The 25000-nt window shown below is 40.4% G+C and overlaps 1 protein-coding gene across 3 annotated transcripts in view; it reads left to right on the top strand.

Annotated features, from left to right (window-relative positions):
- LOC114656611 (centrosome-associated protein CEP250-like) overlaps nt 1-25000 on the top strand; it is a 282216-nt gene that overhangs the window by 139013 nt on the left and 118203 nt on the right. For all 3 annotated transcript variants that reach the window (XM_051931364.1, XM_051931363.1, XM_051931365.1), the window contains one exon: nt 6774-6903. In XM_051931364.1, the coding sequence (XP_051787324.1) occupies nt 6774-6903 (130 nt within the window). The remainder of the gene's footprint in view (nt 1-6773; nt 6904-25000) is intronic.

Below are 25000 nucleotides of genomic sequence, written 5' to 3'. Positions count from 1 at the left end.
GAGGACCAAGGACAGAGCCCTGAGGGACTCCTTGTGTGACTGGCACGGAGTTGGATCTGCTGTTGCCAAGACTAACAAACTCTTGCCTATCAGTCAGATAGGACTTGAATCACTGGGGGGCAGTGCCAGAGATACCCAGCATGTTCTCCATTCTGGACAGTAGGATGTCATGTCTGACTGTGTCAAATGCTGCACTGAGGTCTAACAGAATTAATATGCTAGTTTGTCCAGAGTCTACTGCCATAAGCAAATCATTGGTTACCTGTAGCAGAGCAGTTTAACAGCTGTGTCGTGCCCTGAATCCAGACTGAAAGGGTTCCATCAAATTATTAGAGGTTAGGTAATTGGTGAGTTGGGAAGCTACAACACGCTCAAGAACTTTTGACAGGATAGGTAAGTGGGAAATAGGCCGGAAATTGTTAAGATTGTCAGCATCAAGGCCAGACTTTTTTAACATTGGAAGGCAGCAAGATGGCTGTAGGAGACGGAGTTGCGTGTCGCGTCATCACGCCTCCCACATAATCACGTGAACTGACTGTGAACTCAGTACGTAGAAAAGAAGGAGGAGCCCCAAAGAGCGCTGAAGAAAACATTCATTACACAATTGACAAGGCAGCGAAACAATAAGAAGCGAGTGAGTGACGCATACAAGCATCTTCATAAGACACGAGGTATAAAAAAGCACGGTGTAAACCGTAAGTCTAAATTAACTTTATAGAAACGCTCCCGCTGCCGTTTGCAATACCATATTCGCGAGATACAAGTTTAATGAGAAGACACGAGGTATAAAAAAGCACGGTGTAAACCGTAACCTTAAATTAACTTTATAGAAATGCTCCCGCTGCCGTTTGCAATGCCATATTCGCGAGATACAAGTTTAATGAGAAGACACGAGGTATAAACGAGAGTTTGCATCACTTTGTAACAGAGTTAAAATTGCTGTAGCGAGAAACTTTTAACTGCCGGGTCTTAGCTAACATTAAATAAACCCGTGGACATCGCAACATCACACAAGAGAGCGGCTCACGTGAAGTGACTGAACGCAGCAGGAGTGATCACTTCCATGAATCAAACCTGTTCAAAAAACACATTACACAATTGATAAGGTAGGAAAAGAATATGAAACAAAGCACGGTATAAACCGTAACTTTAAATTAAGTTTATAGAAACGCTGCCGTTTGCAATACCATATTCGCCCCTGCGAAGCGCGGTGATTTTGCTATATATATTAAACTATTTCAACCATTGTATGATCCGCGTCTCACAACTGAAAGAGTGCACCGTGGCAGAAGTTAGCCGACTTGCTCACCAACCACAAGCGTTACCTGGTAGGTAACCACCCATACAATCAGATTGTGAATCAGACTACGAATGCCTGCAATGTAATTACCCCGATCTACATGCTGTGAAATGAATGAACCACATGCCGTGGCACAACGTTAGGGGCTTCGCCTCTACGTCCGAGGATCGATTCCCGTAAGGGAGTGCAGTGAGTGTGTACGCCTGATGAGCCCACAATTACGGCGAAACACGTGTCGCATACTATGCATCTTCAAAGCACGGTGTAAACAGTAAGTTTAAATTGAGTTTATAGAAACGCTGCCGTTTGCAATACCATATTCGCCCCTGCGAAGCGCGGTGATTTTGCTATATATATTAAACTATTTCAACCATTGTATGATCCGCTTCTCGCAACTGAAAGAGGGCACCGTGGGAGAAGTTAGCCGACTTGCTCACCAACCACAAGCGTTACCTGGTAGGTAACCACCCATACAATCAGATTGTGAATCAGACTACGAATGCCTGCAATGTAATTACCCCGATCTACATGCTGTGAAATGAACGAACCACACGCAGTGGCACAACGTTAGAGGCTTCGCCTCTACGTCCGAGGATCGATTCCCGTAAGGGAGTGCAGTGAGTGTGTACGCCTGATGAGCCCACAACTACGGCGATACACGTGTCGCATACTATGCATCTTCAAAGCACGGTGTAAACAGTAAGTTTAAATTTTTTTATAGAAACGCTCCCGCTGCCGTTTGCAATACCATATTAGATGACTTTGTAACAGAGTTAAAATTGCTGGAGTGATAAATTTTTAACTGCCGGGTCATGTCACGTGTTCTTGGGTAGGTACACCAAAAAATGTATACATTTATGCATGTAATGGGCAAACAAAAAATGTACTATACCCGAAAGCACTACAGTAGCACTCAATGTATCTTTACTTCTTAAATGTTAATGTTTTACTGTTTAATAATTTATACGCTTCTTATATGTTCATTTGCTCAGAGGTTGATGCGCTTGCTGCTTAATGAGCAGCTCTTCACCCTAGCGTCCCGCTGCTTCTCTTCTTTCGTCGGCATCTTTTCCCGTTAAAACTGATTTTTTTTAAAACTTAGTATGTTTTCTTTAATTTTTCAGTTAAGCTGGCACTTAAGTCTTCAATCTGCCTCAAGAATGATTAGCGAAGGTGGTAGACAATGAAAACGGCAGCCGTACGCATCCGCCACGCACGCACTGGTGCGCGCAGCTGTGAGTTGATTCTACAATAAAATAAAATAAAGATAAAAAGAGTAATAACTTGCAGCACCGCTATTCAATTACACTTGCCTAACGCCTCTCCTAAGGGGAAATATTGTGGGATCTGGGCATCCGTCAAAGCAGCAATCACAAGCCCGGTTAGAAAGCGGGAAGCTGTGATTTGTCGTGTCCCTCCCATGTAACAATTACAGCCCGTGTTGCAACGTACTATGTATGTATATGTATATATGTGTATGTGTGTGTATATGTATGTGTATATATATATATATATATATATATATATATGTTCATATGTGTGGGAAAGCGAATAGTAGACGTGACGTAGTATATGTATACCAAATTTCAAGTCAATAGGTGAAACGGTTTGCGAGCTACAGCTGATTTAAAATCCTGGACAGACAAACGAATAGCCACGGTAGCGTATTATAGAAGAACATTTTACTGTTTAATAATTTATATTTATATGCAATGTGCTTCTTATATATTACTTCATATTCTCATATGATAATGATTTTAATGTTGTTTATATTGATTTCTATGTTATTGTAAGTGCTCTTTATTTATGAAAAAATAAATTTGGCAATTAAACTTATTTTATACATACTACATTTTATTTTTTTCTCTTGAGCGAATCCACTGGGTAATCAGCTATATATATATATATATATATATATATATATATATATATATATATATATATATATATGTATATATGTATATATATATGTATATATATATATATATGTATATATGTATATATATATGTATATATATGTATATGTAGATATGTATATATATGTGTATATATATGTGTATGTAGATATACAGTGGTGTGAAAAACTATTTGCCCCCTTCCTGATTTCTTATTCTTTTGCATGTTTGTCACACAAAATGTTTCTGATCATCAAACACATTTAACCATTAGTCAAATATAACACAAGTAAACACAAAATGCAGTTTTTAAATGATGGTGTTTATTATTTAGGGAGAGAAAAAATCCAAACCTACATGGCCCTGTGTAAAAAAGTAATTGCCCCCTTGTTAAAAAATAACCTAACTGTGGTGTATCACACCTGAGTTCAATTTCTGTAGCCACCCCCAGGCCTGATTACTGCCACACCTGTTTCAATCAAGAAATTACTTAAATAGGAGCTGCCTGACACAGAGAAGTAGACCAAAAGCACCTCAAAAGCTAGACATCATGCCAAGATCCAAAGAAATTCAGGAACAAATGAGAACAGAAGTAATTGAGATCTATCAGTCTGGTAAAGGTTATAAAGCCATTTCTAAAGCTTTGGGACTCCAGCGAACCACAGTGAGAGCCATTATCCACAAATGGCAAAAACATGGAACAGTGGTGAACCTTCCCAGGAGTGGCTGGCCGACCAAAATTACCCCAAGAGCGCAGAGACGACTCATCCGAGAGGTCACAAAAGACCCCAGGACAACGTCTAAAGAAGTGCAGGCCTCACTTGCCTCAATTAAGGTCAGTGTTCACGACTCCACCATAAGAAAGAGACTGGGCAAAAATGGCCTGCATGGCAGATTTCCAAGACGCAAACCACTGTTAAGCAAAAAGAACATTAGGGCTCGTCTCAATTTTGCTAAGAAACATCTCAATGATTGCCAAGACTTTTGGGAAAATACCTTGTGGACTGATGAGTCAAAAGTTGAACTTTTTGGAAGGCAAATGTCCCGTTACATCTGGCGTAAAAGGAACACAGCATTTCAGAAAAAGAACATCATACCAACAGTAAAATATGGTGGTGGTAGTGTGATGGTCTGGGGTTGTTTTGCTGCTTCAGGACCTGGAAGACTTGCTGTGATAGATGGAACCATGAATTCTACTGTCTACCAAAAAATCCTGAAGGAGAATGTCCGGCCATCTGTTCGTCAACTCAAGCTGAAGCGATCTTGGGTGCTGCAACAGGACAATGACCCAAAACACACCAGCAAATCCACCTCTGAATGGCTGAAGAAAAACAAAATGAAGACTTTGGAGTGGCCTAGTCAAAGTCCTGACCTGAATCCAATTGAGATGCTATGGCATGACCTTAAAAAGGCGGTTCATGCTAGAAAACCCTCAAATAAAGCTGAATTACAACAATTTTGCAAAGATGAGTGGGCCAAAATTCCTCCAGAGCACTGTAAAAGACTCATTGCAAGTTATCGCAAACGCTTGATTGCAGTTATTGCTGCTAAGGGTGGCCCAACCAGTTGTTAGGTTCAGGGGGCAATTACTTTTTCACACAGGGCCATGTAGGTTTGGATTTTTTTTTCTCCCTAAATAATAAAAACCACCATTTACAAACTGCATTTTGTGTTTACTTGTGTTATATTTGACTAATGGTTAAATGTGTTTGATGATCAGAAACATTTTGTGTGACAAACATGCAAAAGAATAAGAAATCAGGAAGGGGGCAAATAGTTTTTCACACCACTGTATATGTAGATATGTATATATATATACCAACATCTCCGTAATATATAAAACCATTTTACAGTCCCTCCCTTTCAAAGATCCAAGAGTACAGTGGAAAAAGGATCTCTCACTCAACATCTTAGAAAAGGAGTGGAAGTTAGCAATGCAGATAATCCACTTGAGCTCCATATGTGCAAAGCATACAATTATTCAACTTGAAATTATATATCGAGCACGTCTGTCTTGTTTAAAATTGTCCAAAATGTTTCCAGGGCAAGATCCAACCTGCGAACATTGCAGTCAAGTTCCAGCCTCACTGGGCCATATGTTTTGGGCGTGCACCAAATTAACATCATTCTGGACCAAAATCTTTACATGCCTTTCAGACAGCCTTGGTATCACAATACCTCCTAATCCATTAACAGTTGTGTTTGGTGTACTTCCAGACGGGCTTGAAGTGGAGAAGGACAAAGAAATTGTAATTGCTTTACTACACTATTGGCATGTAGGCTTATTTTGCTCAACTGGAAGAATCCTAACTCTCCTGTTTTAAGTCAGTGGGTAACTGATGTTATATATTATATGAAATTGGAAAAAATTAAATTCTCACATAGAGGATCTGTACAAAATATTTTCAAAACCTGGCAGGATCTAATCAATAACATTTTAGAATAAGCATTTTAATTGAGGAAGCAGATTATCTTCCCCCCTTTTTATACTCTATTTATTTTTATTAATTTATCTATTTGCTTATTTTTACTAGTTTAAAGTTTTACTCTGTTGGCCTAGCTCTCTTTTTCATGGGTGGGGGTTGACTTGTTTCGAACCTAGTTTTGTAAAACATGACTTATTTGTATGGAATGTTATTTGATTTTAATAAAATCAATAAAATCCAAAAAACAAAAAAATGTTGTGGGGTGCCTATAAAAGTATTAATTTAAAATTTAAATGCATAGACTCGTTAAAATGAAATTTCTTACCACCTTAACTATGGAAAGAAAATGACACATCATTTAAAGTTGATTAAAATATGTAGGATAATGGTTATAATTGGAGAAATTTTAAGAGTTATTTTTTTGGAATCATTTAAGGGCAACTTGAATAAAATACTATAATAATAAATAATAATAATAATAATAATAATAAAAAGGAAGACAGTTCCAAAAATCCATGATAAAATAATTTTTACTTTTGTTATCACAAGGATACCTCATGAATACAAAATGCATGTTTTCTCAAGTCAAAACTTTTGCTGCTTCAAAGTGAGTGTATTAAGTACATTTTATGGCTTTTGTTTTCACATTTGCACATCTGCCTCTTAACTTCATTTTAAACAACAAGAACAGGCTGCTTGTTTTTTAAAATTTATAAAAAATGTTTCACTTCATAACACAATGTCACGTGACAAATTAATATATACCATGTTTATGAAGAAATAATTTTGACGTGAAAAATACAAAATGAATCCTTTAAAGCTTTAAACAGGATTATAGGACACTTTTCCTTTAAATGTGCCATTAACAATGTTGCAATACCAATAACACATTAGTGATCCAGTTTAGATCGTGTAATCACAGAAAATAGTTAAAAGAAATGGGTGAAATAAGATTTTTTTGTTAAAATCATGAATTCCCTCACAATTACATTCCCTACTAAAAAGTGTTTAGTTAGCGTAATTTGTAACTTGTTGTTTCTTTCTTGTGTTTCTTTGTATACTTGTAAAAGTATTGTACATTTTCATAAAAAAAGAATTTTTAATTATGTACAATAGTTAATTATTTTGACACTAGTTTATTTTATTGTGTAGGATTGCAGACCTTTCAAATTCCCTTCAGGTTGTGACAAATGAGAGAGATGATTTGATAGTGCAAGGACAGAAAAGAGAGGAAGAGAGAGATAAAGAAATGAATCTTGTCCGTGAAGCTGTGGAAAAGCTGGTAAGCATTTTTAAACATAGATACATCAGTACAAAGATATTAATGCTGATTTGTCACAAACGTTCAGGTTAGAGTATTACTGTATATATCTAGGATTTTAAGTGAGTTTAGTGAAATGTGTGCCTTTAAGAGAGAGTTTGTACAACATTTATATCATTCAGATTTTTCAAGTGCTCGATTTTAACATAATGTTTTAATGCATAACATACTGTATTTGTTTTTATTCATTATAAGGTTATGCATTCTAGCAAATCGTAAACCATTTGTGTTATAGTTATTTAAAGGATAAATGTTATGTGTTGACAGTGATGTTGTAACAATTAAATGTTCTTTTTAAATCTCTGGTTTATGAAATAACAACAAATAATGCATAACTGAAATAAGTTTACTGTGGTGGGCTGGCGCCCTGCCCGGGGTTTGTTCCTGCCTTGCGCCCTGTGCCACCTGGGATTGGCTCCAGCAGACCCCACGTGACCCTGGGTTAGGATATAACTGGTTGGGTAATGACTGACTGACTGACTGAAATAAGTTAAAAAAAAAAAAAACAAACAAATTTAGTAGTAAGTGGCATTTGTTGGTAAGTAAGTAGCCGCAGGCAGGAAAGCTTCCTTTTTTTGCTTTCACGCATCTCAAGTCCCTAGAAGAGTTGTAGGCATGTCAGCATATAACACTATAAAACACAGAAATGAATCATTCTCAGAGTAGTTTATTTACTGATATCTGTAGGAGGAAATGAAGGAAGGAAGCCTTTATTGTCATTATACCAGTACAATGCAATTGTAAAAACAACAACAAACAAATAATATGAAAGCACATATCCTATGACAAATAAATACATTAATAAATAGATAAGGAACAGAAATTATTATCCATTAAAGTAATCATTGTACATACAGGAAAAAACGCCATGGTAGGACATAAATGTTGAAAAAATAAAACCGAAGAGGAAAACATAAGATGATACGCAGAATATGGCTTGACGCTGTATTGGAATTTCAAATCATATAATCATTGAGACATAAGAACTTTTCTTAATATTATTTGGAACATGCAGAGTGATGTTGTTCTGATGTGAAATTTTGCATACAAGTTGATAAATATTTTGTATGACTTTATTTGTAAGACAAAGCTATGTAATATTAGTGTAACATTATAGATAATAACAACAATGGTTTGATGGTTTAAAAACTCCTTCCCCCCCTTTTAGAAATGAGTCTCTTTGTAATTTTACGACAAGTTTGGCCAATATTTCTCTAGTCAAACCCCACAAGAAAGCCAGGCTGCCTAACTGCCAAGCTTTACCTTAACACATGGTTTGGAGGGCAGGTGTGAAGGTATTCTGTCCCCCCATTGGTCTGAAGTATGGCTGTTTGGAACTGGCTTGTATCAGAAGCTTTTAAGTACCAAGACGCCCTATATTGGGTGTAGGGGTTGGACAGAAAACCTATAAATTTGCTTGCTTTACCTCACTTTCTCTCTCTTACAAAACTGATGAAAACACCATCTCACATCATGAACTGAAAGGACAACACAATGAAGTGCATAGCTCAGCAGCCATATTGAGACAGGCACGTTGCCTGTTCTGAAGAAAGCTGACCACAAATGATGCCTTAACTAGAGACATTTTAAGTAACTAACAAGTCTGTGTGCCGCCTGAAGCTGCACATCAACATTTATCAGGTTGTATGGTTGCCAATTGCATATTGTTATTATTTATGAATATTATCAATAATACATTGTTTAAATTGTAACTTAACTCCTGCTTGTCTTTTACTACACATAATTGCCTGAGACATGTAGAAGGGAAGGTGGGGAGAAGTTATATGGTACAGTACCTTATAAACAGTGGTAAGTCTGGGAGATTTGAGGCATTCTGACAAAGGCTACATATTAATAATACAAAAGGGGAAAGTAGAGTAATATATTACTCTTAGAGTAATATATTACTCTACCAAGACATAACAGATATGATTAGGTAAAATGTTTCAGGTAAAAGCATGTGTACTTCAGTATTGGAGGTCAGAGTCTAATCTGTGATACACTGGAAATTACAGTAGGTTTATTTGGTTCACAGATTTACTAAGGTAGAATCAAGCAACAGTCAGGTACCTCCCTGTTTGAATATGTTTTGAAAGCAAAGTTTAATTTTTTTTAAAGCATGCAGTACTAAATCCTTTCCCAGTAAATTAGGTATAGAGCTAATTTTGTCAACATTATGACATTTCAGGCTTTCAAGATGTAATGAGGATTGAAAAAATGCAAAAATGATATGTAAAAGAAAAATACTGAGTTAAGGACTGCACAAAGTACACTTCTTTTCTGAAATATTTGTTAATGCATTTGTTGTTGTATATTTGTAGTATCTAGCATTGTTATAATTCCATGTTATAATGTCTTTTAAGGAAAGGTTGTGTTTGAACTGAACATTTAAATGAAAGAAACAGTTTTCTGACAAGTGAAACTGATGTCACATTATGCGACTTTTTACTAATTAGGGCATGTCAAACTTGCTGACTACAATTGCTGATCTTGATCACAGACCGTGTCAATTTAAACAATTAATAACTGCTGGTCATATCTTAATTTACTGACTGTGTTCTGATCTTCTAGTCGTTCTCACTCCTTTTCATGATAGCCATTTGCCTGCTGCCTGATGGAGCCTGTACGGTATGAAGGTTTAACAGCTGAAGTGAATTTGGCTGCAATCTCATCCCTTTTTTTGGCTTTTTTCCAATCCGTTGTGGTATCTAAAACATGAGACATCAGAAAGACAAACTTTTCTTCTGTTTGTGATGTCCAAAACACATGTATTCTGTTTTTTTTTTTTGTCTGTTGTTGCATTTTATACATTTTACTTCTGATATAGTTCAGGAGCAACACTTTTTAAATGAAAGCTACTGCATCTGCTTGAGCACGGAGTATACCTCGATATCCTATCTGGGACATCAGAAGTATGGGTTTAGTTATATAAGCTCCTTTTATGGTGACAGGGACGTATGAGCTCCAGAAAGATTTTTCTGGAGATGTTAGAGATGTGAACCCTTCCCCCAGGAAGAAAGACGGGGGCAGGAGAGGGAAAATCCTATGAGTCTCAGTGATAAAAGGACAATGTAAAGTTAGACAATGAGCTGACTAGAGAGACAGAGAGAGCTGACTAGAGAGAGAGAGAGCTGACTAGAGAGACAGAGAGAGCTGACTAGAGAGACAGAGAGAGCTGACTAGAAATCAGACCAGATGATCTGGTTAAAGAGAGAACTGACCAGAAAGAGCTGACCAGAGATATTGACCTGACCAGTGACTTTGTGTAACTATGAAGATTATGGAATTGACATACAAATATTGAATGTGTTACTGATCTTTGACTTCTTTCAGAACTATAGGAAGATCCAGTTGGTATTAGTAAGAAAAGCCATATCTCTATTTGCTTTGGATTATGGCCGTAGTAAAAATACATAATGATTAAAACTTAGTAACTCTACTTTCCTGCGTACAGTAATCCCTCCTCCATCGCGGGGGTTGCGTTCCAGAGCCACCCGCGAAATAGGAAAATCCGCGAAGTAGAAACCATATGTTTATATGGTTATTTTTAGAATGTCATGCTTGGGTCACAGATTTGCGCAGAAACAAAGGAGGTTGTAGAGAGACAGGAACGTTATTCAAACACTGCAAACAAACATTTGTCTCTTTTTCAAAAGTTTAAACTGTGCTCCATGACAAGACAGAGATGACAGTTCTGTCTCACAATTAAAAGAATGCAAACATATCTTCCTTTTCAAAGGAGTGCAAAGCAAGCAGTCAAAAAAAAAATCAATAGGGCTTTTTGGCTTTTAAGTATGCGAAGCACCGCCGGTACAAAGCTGTTGAAGGCGGCAGCTCACACCCCCTCTGTCAGGAGCAGGAAGAGAGAGAGAGAGAGAGATAGAGAGAGATAGAGAGAGACAGATAAAAAAAATCAATACGTGCCCTTTGAGCTTTTAAGTATGCGAAGCTCCGTGCAGCTTGTCCTTCAGGAAGCAGCTGCACACAGCCCCCCTGCTCACACCCCCCTACGTCAGCGCAAGAGAGAGAGAGAGAGAGAGAGAGAAAGTAAGCTGGATAGCTTCTCAGCCATCTGCCAATAGCGTCCCTTGTATGAAATCAACTGGGCAAACCAACTGAGGAAGCATGTACCAGAAATTAAAAGACCTATTGTCCGCAGAAACCCGCGAAGCAGCGAAAAATCCGCGATATATATTTAAATATGCTTACATATAAAATCCGCGATGGAGTGAAGCCGCGAAAGGCGAAGCGCGATATAGCGAGGGATCACTGTATATGTTTTGTTCTGCTGAGAGTTAGGAAAATTATTCCTTTTCTCAGCTAGTTCAATCAAGGGTGTGAGAAATAAGGTACAGTAACAGTCATACTTGGATGAAGTCTGAAGCTGGTGAACTATTGTCCTGGGTTTAAGTGTATTGCCACTGTGAACTGTATATCTCTATAGGATTATCTATATTACTAAACGACAGTTTAATTTATGCACGGACGGCGGACGCACCGAGGCGCATGCGCACAGCACTTCAGCACCCCAGAGTCAAACCCAGCGGCTTCCCAGAGTCAGTAGGTGGCGCCCAAACAACACAACCTGTAAACTAAACTTGCTCTAATCCACTGTGCCAGCAGTCAGTGTGCCATATGTGGATCACATAACGGTAATTCAGTATTAAAAGTAAGTTGAATTATGATTCCTAACAGTAAACGACGTCTACCTAACGACACAGCCACAGAACAGCAAAGACGAGACCGCATGGATAAAAACAATAAACGGAGGCTCCTACAACGCTCTTCAAAAACACCAGAAACAAAGAAGTCACGGCTCCACAATGAAAGAGCTCAACTAACAGAAATACAATAACGAGCCCGTATGGATAAACACAATGAACGAAGGCGCCCACAACGCGCTTCTGCAACAGCAGAGGCTAAGGAGTCACGGCTCCAAAAAGAAAGAACTCAACGATTAGTAATACAAAAATGAGCCCGTATGGCTACGACCTGTAAACTAAACCTGAGGTACAGCGTGCACGCCAGGTTGTACAGTATATATGCACATATGCCAGAGGCAACAGGCAAGTCGTACACACTACCACCGCTGCCAAAAGCGAGACTGCATGGATAAAAACAATAAACGAAGGTGCCTACAACGCGCTTCTGAAACACGCGTCATGACTAGCAGAATCGTACGTCAACGTCGCCACCATACTGTGAGTGGCACTGCTGTGGAGTGAAGTAATGAATAATGTGCTGCTTGGGATTGTACAAACCGCTGTACGCTCCAAACCAGATCCCGGGGGATTACATTTCATAGGTAAGGCTGAACAATTGTTTCGGTTATATTTGGCCGTTAGAAACTCCCGTTATATAATCTTTACTTTAGCTAAGCCAGGCTAAGCTTGCAAAGCTATGCATTTATGTGCTCAAGTGAGCCTTAGTTTAAATAGCACGTTTGCCACTCGCAATAAGGCTAACGTATCGTGTCTACTGGGAAACACAGTGAATGCGGTGTCTATCTATATATGTGTATGTATTTAAACCTGAGGTAGTGGTGACTACTGACAGTGCCAGCAGTCAGCTACTCCAAAGTACCTGCGGTCTGGGGATCAATTATGATTCCTAACAGCAAACGACTTCTACCTAACAACACACCCATAGAAAAACAAAAACGAGACTGCATGGATAAAAACAATGAATGAGGGCGCCTACAACGCGCTTCTGAAACACCAGAACCAAACGAGTCATGGATCCAAAAAGAAACAGCTTTACTACAAATATATTTATTTCATTAAATGAAAACCTTCCCAGGACGCTCCATGATATTACATCCCTTCAAAGATTGGAGGGAACAGAAAGTAATTGCCATTCTTGCATTTGTGATTCTTTAGAGAATCGGGGGTTTACTGGTAAATGTAAGAATAGAGAAACAGGAATTGTGACAAAGATGTAACGTTTAACTGTAGTCTACAGGATAAAGTGATTAAAAGGGACTTGTTTTATGGAAAGGTGTCCCCCAAATGTCTTTCCCACAATAATACTAGGGTGTTGTACCATGTTTGCCATTATGAATGTAGTGAAATGTCAAGCAAAATGACACCTTTTATTGGCTAACTAAAAAGATTACAATTTGCAAGCTTTCGAGGCAACTCAGGCCCCTTCTTCAGGCAAGATGTAATGACAGTGGCCTGGGACAGGGACTGGTTGAAAATCCTAGTGAAGATTCCGGCCAGTTGATCCGCACAGTCTTTTAGCACCCATCCAGCCACACCGTCGGGTCTTGCAGCCTTCCTCAGGTTCACCTTCCTCATCACTCGCCTCACCTCACACACTTCCACCGTAAGTATGTTGCTGTTGTGAACAGGTGGCTGTGATAGAGCTGCTGTTGGTGTCGCCTCAAAGCAGGCAAAGAAGATGTTCAGTTTCTGCCAGAGAAGTGTCTCCCTCAGCGGCCGAGGAGTTGCTGGATTTGTAGCCGGTGATGTGCTGGACACCCTGCCACACCTGCCTGGTGTTGTTGCTCATCAGATGGTCCTCTATCCTCCTTCTGTATGCTGCCTTGGCCTCTCAGATGCCTCTCTTCAGGTTCGCTCTGGCTACACTGTAAAGAGCCCCATTCCTAGACCTGAAAGCAGTATTCCTGGCTTTCAGCAGACTCTGGACCTCCCTCATCATCCAGGGCTTCCTGTTGGGATAAGTCCTTATGCGCCTGTCCCTGGTGACATATGTGCAGAACCTGATGTAATCCAGGACTGCCATAGTGTGGTTCTCCAAGTCTTGGTGATCGAAAACCTCCCAGTCGGTTCTCTGGAAGCAGTCGTGCAACTGTTGGAGGCCTCCTCGGGCCATATGATAACAGTCTTGGTCATAGTGGGAGTTTGTTTCCTGAGAGGAGTATATGCAGGGATCAGAAGCAGGAATGTGTGATCAGACTGGCCAAGGTTTGCTAGGGGTTTAGCCCTGTAGGCCTGTCTGATGTTTGTGTATAGCTTGTCCAGTGTTTTTACTCTCCTGGTTCCACATTTTATGTGTTGATGGAATTTGGGGAGAACTGCTTTCAGATCTGCATGATTAAAGTCCCCAGAAATGATGTGAACAGCCTCAGGATACTTGCTCTGTTTACTGCTGATGGTGTCATGCAAAAGCCCCAGAGCCAAGCTAGTATTAGCATCTGGTGCTGTGTACACAGCAGTTAGCAGTATGGCATTGAATTCACGGGGGAGGTATATGGGTCTGCATTTAATTATCTTAATCTCCATGTCTGGAGAGCAGTGTCTGGTGACTATGGTGGAATTCATGCACCAGCTATTCTTCACATAAATGCACAGCCCCCCTCCTCTTTTCTTACTGGAGCTGTCTGTCGTGTCTTGCCGGTGTGCTGTGTAGCCTGCTGTCTCGATAGCAGTGTCCGGTATGAGTGGATTCAGCCACGTCTCCGTGATCAGCAGGATGCAGCAGTCCCTGATGATCTTTTCTGTTGCAATCCACAGCTTCCACTCATCCAGTTTGTTCGCCAGAGACCTCACCTTTGAGGAGAAAATGCTTGGAAGCGGTGGTTTGTGTGGCTGCTTCCTTAGCCTCGCTAGCACGCTGCCTCGGCACCCCCTCTTTTGTTTACATTCTTTGCGCTGCTGCCAGCTCCTCGAAGCTGGGATTGTAATCCATGGAGAGCCCAGTGTTCATGCAATGTCGTCCGGAATGTTGTGGACGTGGAGAAACTCGGATGTCGAGCAACTCTTGCTCCGTAAGCCGCTTGATAAAATATCCTGCTGGTTATATGTGTATTTATCCAGGCAGGGTGGAAAAACCAAACTCTGGGTCTGAGAGCACACAGCCGCAGCTTCTAAGCGTGCCGCCATTGTAGTAAAGCATATGTATTTTGTATTTAAGATCAAATCAAATCAAATAGCCTTTTATTGTCAATTCACTATATGTACAGAACATACAGAAGAATTACTGTTTCTCTGTCATCTTCGTAGTACAATAAAATATAAAAAGTATATAAGTATAACATATAAGATAAATAAAATTTGAACTTGTAAAGTAAACCTAAGTACAATGTGCAATAATCAGTAGTGCAAAAGCCACTTACAGTAAAAAGTGAGAAGGTACATTATAGAGTAGCTTATGAGATGTACAAAAAGACAGACAGTTAGCAGCAGATGTAATATTGAGTCTTTTTATAATACCAGCTGAAGTGGGGTACTTGGTAGATAATGACTCTTGTCACGGTCCAGGGGCAGGGGGCAAGGTGAAGATAGTGGACAGAGTTCAACATCCTGACAGCTTGTTGGATGAAGCTGTTTGACAGTCTTGTGGAGCGGGCCCAGAGGCTCCGGTACCTTTTCCCTGAGGGGAGGAGGCTGAAGAGGGAATGTAAGGGGTGGGAAGAGTCCCCAGCAATGCTAATGGCTATTCGGGTGAGGCGGGCGTGAAAAATGTCCTTGAGGGAGGGCAGTGGGGCACCAATGATCATACTGGCAGCATCCAATATACGTTGCAGGGACTTCCTACAGGAGGCAGTGCAGCCTCCATACCATACAGGGATGCAGCTAGTGAGGATGCTCTCGATTGAGCCCCAGTAGAAAGAGCACATGATGGGGGGAGGAACTTGTGCTCTCTTCAGTTTGCGTAGGAAGTAGAGGTGGGTTTGAGCTTTCTTGGCTAGTGATGTGGTGTTATCTGACCAGGAGAGGTCCTCGGAGATGTACGTCCCCAGGAACTTGGTGCTACTCACCCTTTCCACAGCTACACCATCGATGGTCAGTGGGGGGTGCTTTGGATGACCTCTCCTGAAATCGACCACAATCTCTTTGGTTTTACCCACGTTCAGAAAGAGATTGTTGTCTTTACACCACTGGACCAACTGGCTCACCTTGTTTCTATAGTTGGCTTTGTCATTATTGGTGATGAGGCCAACCACGGTTGTATCGTCCGCAAACTTCACAATGAGATTGGAACTGTAGATTGGTACACAGTCATGGGTCTGCAGAGTAAAGAGCAACAGGCTGAGTACACACCCTTGTGGGGCCCCTGTGCTCAACGTGATGGTCTTAGAGGTGTTATTACTGACTCACACATTTTGTGGCCTCCCTGTAAGAAAGTCCAACACCCAGTTGCAGAGATATGTCTTGAGTCCCAAGTGGCTGAGTTTTTGTATTAGCTGTTGGGGAGTGATTGTGTTGAATGCTGAACTAAAATAAGAACAACATTTGCACACAGGAGTTTTTTGAGTCTAGGTGGGTTAGGGCTGGATGGAGAGCAGCAGAAATAGCATCCTCTATGGACCTGTTTGACCTGTATGCAAACTGAAACAGGTCATGGGAGGGGGAAGAATGGACTTAATGCTCTACATAACCAGCTGCTCAAAACATTTCATGTTGGTGGAAGTCAGTGTTATGGGCCGATAGTCATTATAGCTAGATGGGAGGGGCTTCTTAGGGACAAGAATTATGGTTGTGACTTTAAAACATGTAGGAACAACAGCTTGGTCCAGGGAGATGTTAAAGATGTCAGCAAGAACATCCTTGAGCTCCTCAGCACAATCCTTCAAAGTATGACCAGGTATGCTGTCTGGTCCGGCTACCTTCCATGGAGTGATTCTTGAAAGGGTTCACATATGGCCTGTTCACCTGGGGGGGAGGGGAGAATGGTTTTCTGTGCCAGTGTGAGAGCTCTTTTGTGTGTCTAACCGGCCAAAGAAGTCATTTAGGCAGTTGAGCAGTGTGATGTCGCTTTCACAAGTCTGTGGTGGAGGTTTGTAGTTAGTGAGGGTTTGGATGCCATGCCAGAGAGACTGTGCATCTCTGGTGTTGCTAAAGTGTCCAGATATTTTCTTGCTGTACTGCATTTTTGCTTCCCTGGTGCTACTGGACAGGGTGACTCTAGCTGTTGCTAGACTTGTAGTGTCACTCACCCCAAAGGCTGCATCACGGACCCTCAGAAGCCTGTGGACCTCTCTTGTCAGCCATGGCTTCTGATTAGCATGAACAGTGATATTTTTGTAATGGGTGACATCATCAGTACATTTTGCAATGTATGCTGTAACCACCTCAGTGTACTGCTCAATGTCTATGTGGTCATTGTAAGTGGCTGCTTGTTTGAAAATGTCCCAGTCTGTAGTGCTAAAACAGTCCCTCAGAGCACTGGAGGCACCCTCTGGGCCACACACGTATCTGCTTTTGTGTTGGTCTGATGGTTCTCACTCTGGGTCTATATGCAGGTCTCATCATGATGGTGATTTGATCAGAGAGATCTGAGTGGGGGAGGGGGGAGGCCTTGTAGGCTCCCTTGCAGGTTGTGTACACCAGGGGTCCCCAACCACCGGTCTGCGACCCACTACCGGGCCGCAGCCGTCTGACAGCCGGGCCGCGAGAGAACTGCCGGCAACGGAGACTCACTCAGACTTTTCAGAATGCTTGGTGGGCGGGGCTTTGTAGCGGCCCAGAGAGAGGAGAGAGACCGAGGTGAGAGAGTATTACAACAAAGTATTTATACGGTCCTGACAGTTTCCCCATATGACACGAGACTATAGAAATCTCGTTACTACGAAGTACATTCAGCAGATGCTTTCATTACAACGAGGTGACCTTGAAATGCTTGAATGAATCATCCACAGAGCAATTAGATCTGTGGCTGCAGCTCAGATGTACACATTTAGGCTACACAACGATCCCCAAACAGAAACATTGTAAAAAAAAATCTTTCTTTGAACTTTCCTCGTACTGTTTTTTTTTTTGATGTTTTTGTTTTCTGTGGTTTTCAGTGATACCTTTTGCTTAATGCTTGTCAACATCTGAAAAACATCCATTGGAATTTAACTCATTGTCACCCTCGTATAGAAACGGCAGACACGAAAAAAACGATAACAGTGTTAATGTTTGTGATGTGCAGTCTGTTGGAATGGCAAATGCAAAGCATATGTCTTTGTTATATGCAAAAAATGAAGAAAAATCTCGGGTTGCAAACGTATGCGAACTGCTTAATAATAATAGAAATGTTATGTAAATTGTGTATAAAACTGCCCCCCCATCCCCAACCCCCCACACCGATCGGTCCGTGGAAAAATTTGCATTTAATAAAGTGGTCCTTGCTGTCAAAAAGGATGGGGACCACTGGTGTACACCAAATCCAGTGAGTTATCTCCATTTGTAGGAAAGTCCACATGTTGGTGTAATTTGGGCAATAAAACTTTTAAATCTGCGTGGCTGAAGTCTCCTGCTGTGATGAGGAATCCATCTGGGTACGCTGTTTGTTGTTCAGTATTGGCCTGGTAGAGTTCATTAAGCACCTCGCTCCTATCGCTGGTGTTAGCGGTTGGAGGGATGTAAACGGCAACAAGCAGAATCGATGCATACTCCCTCTGTAAGTAGAAGGGTCGGCACTTAATAATAATAAACTCCGCCAGCGGAAAACAATGTGTATGCACAACGATAGTATTTCTGCACCAAGCGTTGCTAATGTAAACACACACTCCCCTGCAGTGAGTCTTACCTCCATCCATAAAGACTCGGTTGGCTCGATAGCATGTTAGCCCAACTGGCTGGATAGCAGAGTCCGGGATGTTGTCATTAAGCCAAGATTCCGTAAAAATAAAAACACAGCAGTTCCTCACGTCATGCTGCGCAGGTCTCAGAAGCTGAATGTGATCTATCTATATCTATACTAATTAATAAAAGGCAAAGCCCTCACTGACTCACTGACTGACTGACTGACTGACTGACTGACTGACTGACTGACTGACTCACTCACTCACTCATCACTAATTCTCCAACTTCCCGTGTAGGTGGAAGGCTGAAATTTGGCAGGCTCATTCCTTACAGCTTACTTACAAAAGTTAGGCAGGTTTCATTTCGAAATTCAACGCGTAATGGTCATAACTGGAACCTCTTTTTTGACAATATACTGTAATGGAGGGCAGCTCGATGGCCGTGGGAGGCGGAGTTGAGTGTCACGTCATCACGCCTCCCACGTAATCACGTGAAAAGACTGTGAACGCAGTAGGGAGAAATGAAGGAAGAGCCGCAAACAGCGAAGAACAAAAATTCATTAAACAATTGAGAAGGGAGCGAAACAATAAGAAGCGAGCGAGTGAAGCATACAAGCATCTTCATAAGGGAAACAAAGCACGGTGTAAAACGTAAGTTTAAATTAAGTTTATAGAAACGCTCCCGCTGCGGATTGCAATAACATATTCGCGAGATAAAAGAACGCAGTAGGGAGAAATGAAGGAAGAGAGGCAAACAGCGAAGAACAAAAAATTCATTAAACAATTGAGAAGGGAGCGAAACAATAAGAAGCGAGCGAGTGAAGCATACAAGCATGTTCATAAGGGAAACAAAGCACGGTGTAAAACGTAAGTTTAAATTAAGTTTATAGAAACGCTCCCGCTGCGGATTGCAATAACATATTCGCGAGATAAAAGTTTAATGAGAAGACACGAGGTATAAACGAACCACACGCCGTAGCGCAATGTTAGGGGCTTCACTTCTGGCGCTGACGTTCGAGATTCGATTCCTGAGAGGGGATGCAATGCGTGTGTACGCATGAAGAGCACAGAATGAGGGCGAAACACGTGTCGCGTACTCTTTGCATAATTTGAAAGTAAACGATTTCAACCATTCTATGATCTGCTTCTCGCAACTGAAAGACGGCACATGGCGGATGTTAGCCGACTTGCTGACCGCAACGTTAGGGGCTTCAACTCTGGTGCTGACGATAGAGATTCGATTCCCGAGAGGGGATGCAGTGAGTGTGTACGCCTGATGAGCCCAGAATTAGGGAGAAACACGTGTCGCATACTCTTTGCATTATTTGAAAGTAAACTATTAAAACCATTCTATGATCTGCTTCTGGGAACAGAAAGAGGGCACGTGGTGGACGTAAGGCGACTTGCTGACCAACCACAAGCGTAATCTGGCAGGTAACCACCCATACAATCAGATTGTGATTCAGAAAACGAATGCCATGAATGTAATTACCACGATCTACATACTGTCAAATAAACGAAACACACGCCGTAGCGCGACAGCTGTGAAAAGGGAGGTTCACAAAAAAACAGATCCTTAACAAATTGTTATTGGTATATTTTCGATCCGTTTAAAAAGGTTTTCTTTTCTTCTTAATAAAAAATTAAAAGCAGTACTTCGCCGCAACGAAGTGCGAGAATTTGGCTATATATATCTGCTTCTCGCAATTAAAAGAGGGCACGTGGCGGATGTTAGACGACTTGATGACCAAGCATAAGCGTTACCTGCCAGGTAACCACCCATACAATCAGATTGTGATTCAGACTAGGAATGCAATGAATGTAATTACCCTGATCTACATACAAGGCGAAAGTCTTGCAACATTCAAAGATGATGGTTTGAGATAAGTACACCATGGAACATAAAAGAGCTTATGAAGCCTTGAACCGAAAAAAGCAAGATCTCAGAGATCGTAAAAAAAAAATAGGAGGTAATGTCGTTTTACTCGCTGTAGATTTTAGTCAAACATTACCAGTTATTCAACGAGGGAGACCAGCAGATGAACTCAACGCGTGTTTAAAATCCATGCTTCTTCCACGGTCGGTTATATGTCGCGTGTTCTCGGGTAGGTACACCAAAAAATGTATACATTTAAGCATGTAATGGTCAAACAAAAAATGAAGTATACCCAAAGGCACTGCAGTAGTACTCAATGTAACTTTACTTCTTAAATGTTAATGTTTTACTGTTTAATAATTTATACGCTTCTTATATGTTGTTCAAATTCTTTTATCAAAATACCAGTGACAGCGCAATATACGATAACATGGAGTGAATACACCATACGCATCCGCCCACGGCCACCCTGGTGTGCGCAGATAGGAGTTGATTCTACAATAAAGTAAAATAAAGATAAAAAGAGTAATACAATCATCACCCATAAAGCGGATAGTAGACGTGACGTACTATATGTGTACCCGATTTCAAGTCAATAGGTGAAACGGTTAATACAATCATCACCCATAAAGCGGATAGTAGACGTGACGTACTATATGTGTACCCGATTTCAAGTCAATAGGTGAAACGGTTTGCGAGCTACAGGTGACTTAAAATCCTGGACAGACAAACGAATAGCCACGGTAGCAAATTATAGAAGAACATTTTACTGTTTAATAATTTATATTTATATGAAATGTGCTTCTTATATATTACTTCATATTCTCATATGATAATGATGTTAATGTTGTTTATATTGATTTCTATGTTATTGTAAGTGCATGTATGTGTGTATATGTATGTATGTATGTATATATATATATATATATATATATATAATATGTATATGTATATATATATATATATACAAAATGTATATGTATATATATATATACAATATGTATATGTATATATATATATATACAATATGTATATGTATATATATATATACAATATGTATATGTATATATATATATGTAATATGTATATGTATATATATATCTATACTAATTAATAAAAGGCAAAGCCCTCACTGACTCACTGACTGACTGACTCACTCATCACTAATTGTCCAACTTCCCGTGTAGGTGGAAGGCTAAAATTTGGCAGGCTGATTCCTTACAGCTTACTTACAAAAGTTAGGCAGGTTTAATTTCGAAATTCAACGCGTAATGGTCATAACTGGAACCTCATTTTTGACAATATACTGTAATGGATGGCAGCTTGATGGCCGTGGGAGGCGGAGTTGAGTGTCACGTCATCACGCCTCCCACGTAATCACGTGAAAAGACTGTGAACTGAGTAAGGAGAAATGAAGGAAGAGCCGCAAACAGTGAAGAACAACAAATTAATTTAACAATTGAGAAGGGAGCGAGTGAAGCATACAACCATCTTCATAAGGGAAACAAAGCACGGTGTAAAACGTAAGTTTAAATGAAGTTTTTTGAAACGCTCCCGTTGCGGATTGCAATAACATATTCGCGAGATAAAAGAACTCAGTAGGGAGAAATGAAGGAAGAGCCGCAAACAGCGAAGAACAAAAAATTCATTAAACAATTGAGAAGGGAGCGAAACAATAAGAAGCCAGCGAGTGAAGCATACAAGCATGTTCATAAGGGAAACAAAGCACGGTGTAAAACGTAAGTTTAAATTAAGTTTATAGAAACGCTCCCGCTGCGGATTGCAATAACATACTCGCGAGATAAAAGTTTAATGAGAAGACACGAGGTATAAACGAACCACACGCCGTAGCGCAACGTTAGGGGCAACACTTTCAACCATTCTATGATCTGCTTCTCGCAACTGAAAGACGGCACATGGCGGATGTTAGCCGACTTGCTGACCGCAACATTAGGGGCTTCAACTCTGGCGCTGACGATAGAGATTCGATTCCCGAGAGGGGATGAAGTGAGTGTGTATGCCTGATGAGCCCAGAATTAGGGAGAAACACGTGTCGCATACTCTTTGCATTATTTGAAAGTAAACTATTAAAACCATTCTATGATCAGCTTCTGGGAACAGAAAGAGGGCACGTGGCGGATGTAAGGCGACTTCCTGGCCAACCACAAGCGTTACCTGGCAGGTAACCACCCATACAGTCAGATTGTGATTCAGAAAACGAATGCCATGAATGCAATTACCACGATCTACATACTGTCAAATAAACGAAACACACGCCGTAGCGCGACAGCTGTGAAAAGCGAGGTTCAGAAAAAAACAGATCCTTAACAAATTGTTATTGGTATACTGTATTTTCGATCCGTTTAAAAAGGTTTTCTTTTCTTAACAAATTAAAAGCAGTACTTCGCCGCAACGAAGCGCGAGAATTTGGCTATATATATCTGCTTCTCACACTTAAAAGAGGGCACGTGGCGGATTTTAGATGACTTCATGACCAAACTGTTACCTGCCACGTAGGGTTACCACTTTTAATACAAAAAAATAAGGGACGCATACTGCAGCGGGTGCCACATCCCAGTGCCAACACTTTGCACACTGTACTTAAAAGACCCGCCCTCCTCACTGGACAGTTAAAAAGACCAATCAAACTAACGATGACGTCAAGTATTACCCAATCAAAACTACGAAAGGAGGCATCTTCATAAAATGCGTGTGGGATGATTTGCATGAGACGCTGCTTTAAAAAAAATGATAAAAAAAATACGGGATAAATCCCGTCCCGTATTGATTCAAAACGGGACGCGCAATTTCATTGTCAAATACGGGACGATTCCGTATTTTAAAGGACGGGTGGCAACCCTACAGTGCCAGGTAACCACCAATACAATCAGATTGTGATTCAGACTAGGAATGCAATGAATGTAATTACCCCGATCTACATACAAGGCGAAAGTCTTGCAACATTCAAAGATGATGGTTTGGGATAAGTACACCATAGAACATAAAAGAGCTTATGAAGCCTTGAACCAAAAAAAGCAAGATCTCAGAGATCGTAAAAAAAAATTGGAGGTAATGTCGTTTTACTTGCTGTAGATTTTAGTCAAACATTACCAGTTATTCCACAAGGGAGACCAGCACATGAACTCAACGCGTGTTTAAAATCCATGCTTCTCCCACGCTCGGTTATATGTCGCGTGTTCTCGGGTAGGTACACCAAAAAATGTATACATTTAAGCATGTAATGGGCAAACAAAAAATGAGGTATACCCGAAGGCACTGCAGTAGTACTTAATGTTACTTTACTTCTTAAATGTTAATGTTTTACTGTTTAATAATTTATACGCTTCTTATATGTTGTTCAAATTCTTTTATCAAAATACCAGTGACAGCGCAATGCACGATAACATGGAGTGAATACACCATACGTATCCGCCCACGGCCGCCCTGGTGTGCGCAGAGTTGATTCTACAATAAAATAAAATAAAGATAAAACCCCAGGATTGTTTCCTGCCTTGTGCCCTGTGTTGGCTGGGATTGGCTCCAGCAGACCCCCGTGACCCTGTGTTCAGATTCAGCAGGTTGGAAAATAGATGGATGGATGGATGGATTTTACTGTTTAATAATTTTTATTTATATGAAATGTGCTTCTTATATATTACTTCATATTCTCATATGATAATGATGTTAATGTTGTTTATATTGATTTCTATGTTATTGAAAGTGCATGTATGTGTGTATATGTATGTATATATATATATATATATATATATATATATATATATATATATATATTTATATATACAGTGGTGTGAAAAACTATTTGCCCCCTTCCTGATTTCTTATTCTTTTGCATGTTTGTCACACAAAATGTTTCTGATCATCAAACACATTTAACCATTAGTCAAATATAACACAAGTAAACACAAAATGCAGTTTGTAAATGGTGGTTTTTATTATTTAGGGAGAAAAAAAAATCCAAACCTACATGGCCCTGTGTGAAAAAGTAATTGCCCCCTGAACCTAATAACTGGTTGGGCCACCCTTAGCAGCAATAACTGCAATCAAGCGTTTGCGATAACTTGCAATGAGTCTTTTACAGCGCTCTGGAGGAATTTTGGCCCACTCATCTTTGCAAAATTGTTGTAATTCAGCTTTATTTGAGGGTTTTCTAGCATGAACCGCCTTTTTAAGGTCATGCCATAGCATCTCAATTGGATTCAGGTCAGGACTTTGACTAGGCCACTCCAAAGTCTTCATTTTGTTTTTCTTCAGCCATTCAGAGGTGGATTTGCTGGTGTGTTTTGGGTCATTGTCCTGTTGCAGCACCCAAGATCGCTTCAGCTTGAGTTGACGAACAGATGGCCGGACATTCTCCTTCAGGATTTTTTGGTAGACAGTAGAATTCATGGTTCCATCTATCACAGCAAGCCTTCCAGGTCCTGAAGCAGCAAAACAACCCCAGACCATCACACTACCACCACCATATTTTACTGTTGGTATGATGTTCTTTTTCTGAAATGCTGTGTTCCTTTTACGCCAGATGTAACGGGACATTTGCCTTCCAAAAAGTTCAACTTTTGACTCATCAGTCCACAAGGTATTTTCCCAAAAGTCTTGGCAATCATTGAGATGTTTCTTAGCAAAATTGAGACGAGCCCTAATGTTCTTTTTGCTTAACAGTGGTTTGCGTCTTGGAAATCTGCCAT

Source organism: Erpetoichthys calabaricus, chromosome 8 (assembly GCF_900747795.2).
Source record: "Erpetoichthys calabaricus chromosome 8, fErpCal1.3, whole genome shotgun sequence".
Lineage (NCBI taxonomy): Eukaryota > Metazoa > Chordata > Cladistia > Polypteriformes > Polypteridae > Erpetoichthys > Erpetoichthys calabaricus.
The sequence above is the reverse complement of the archived record's forward strand: the minus strand, read 5'-3'. Positions and strand labels throughout refer to the sequence as shown.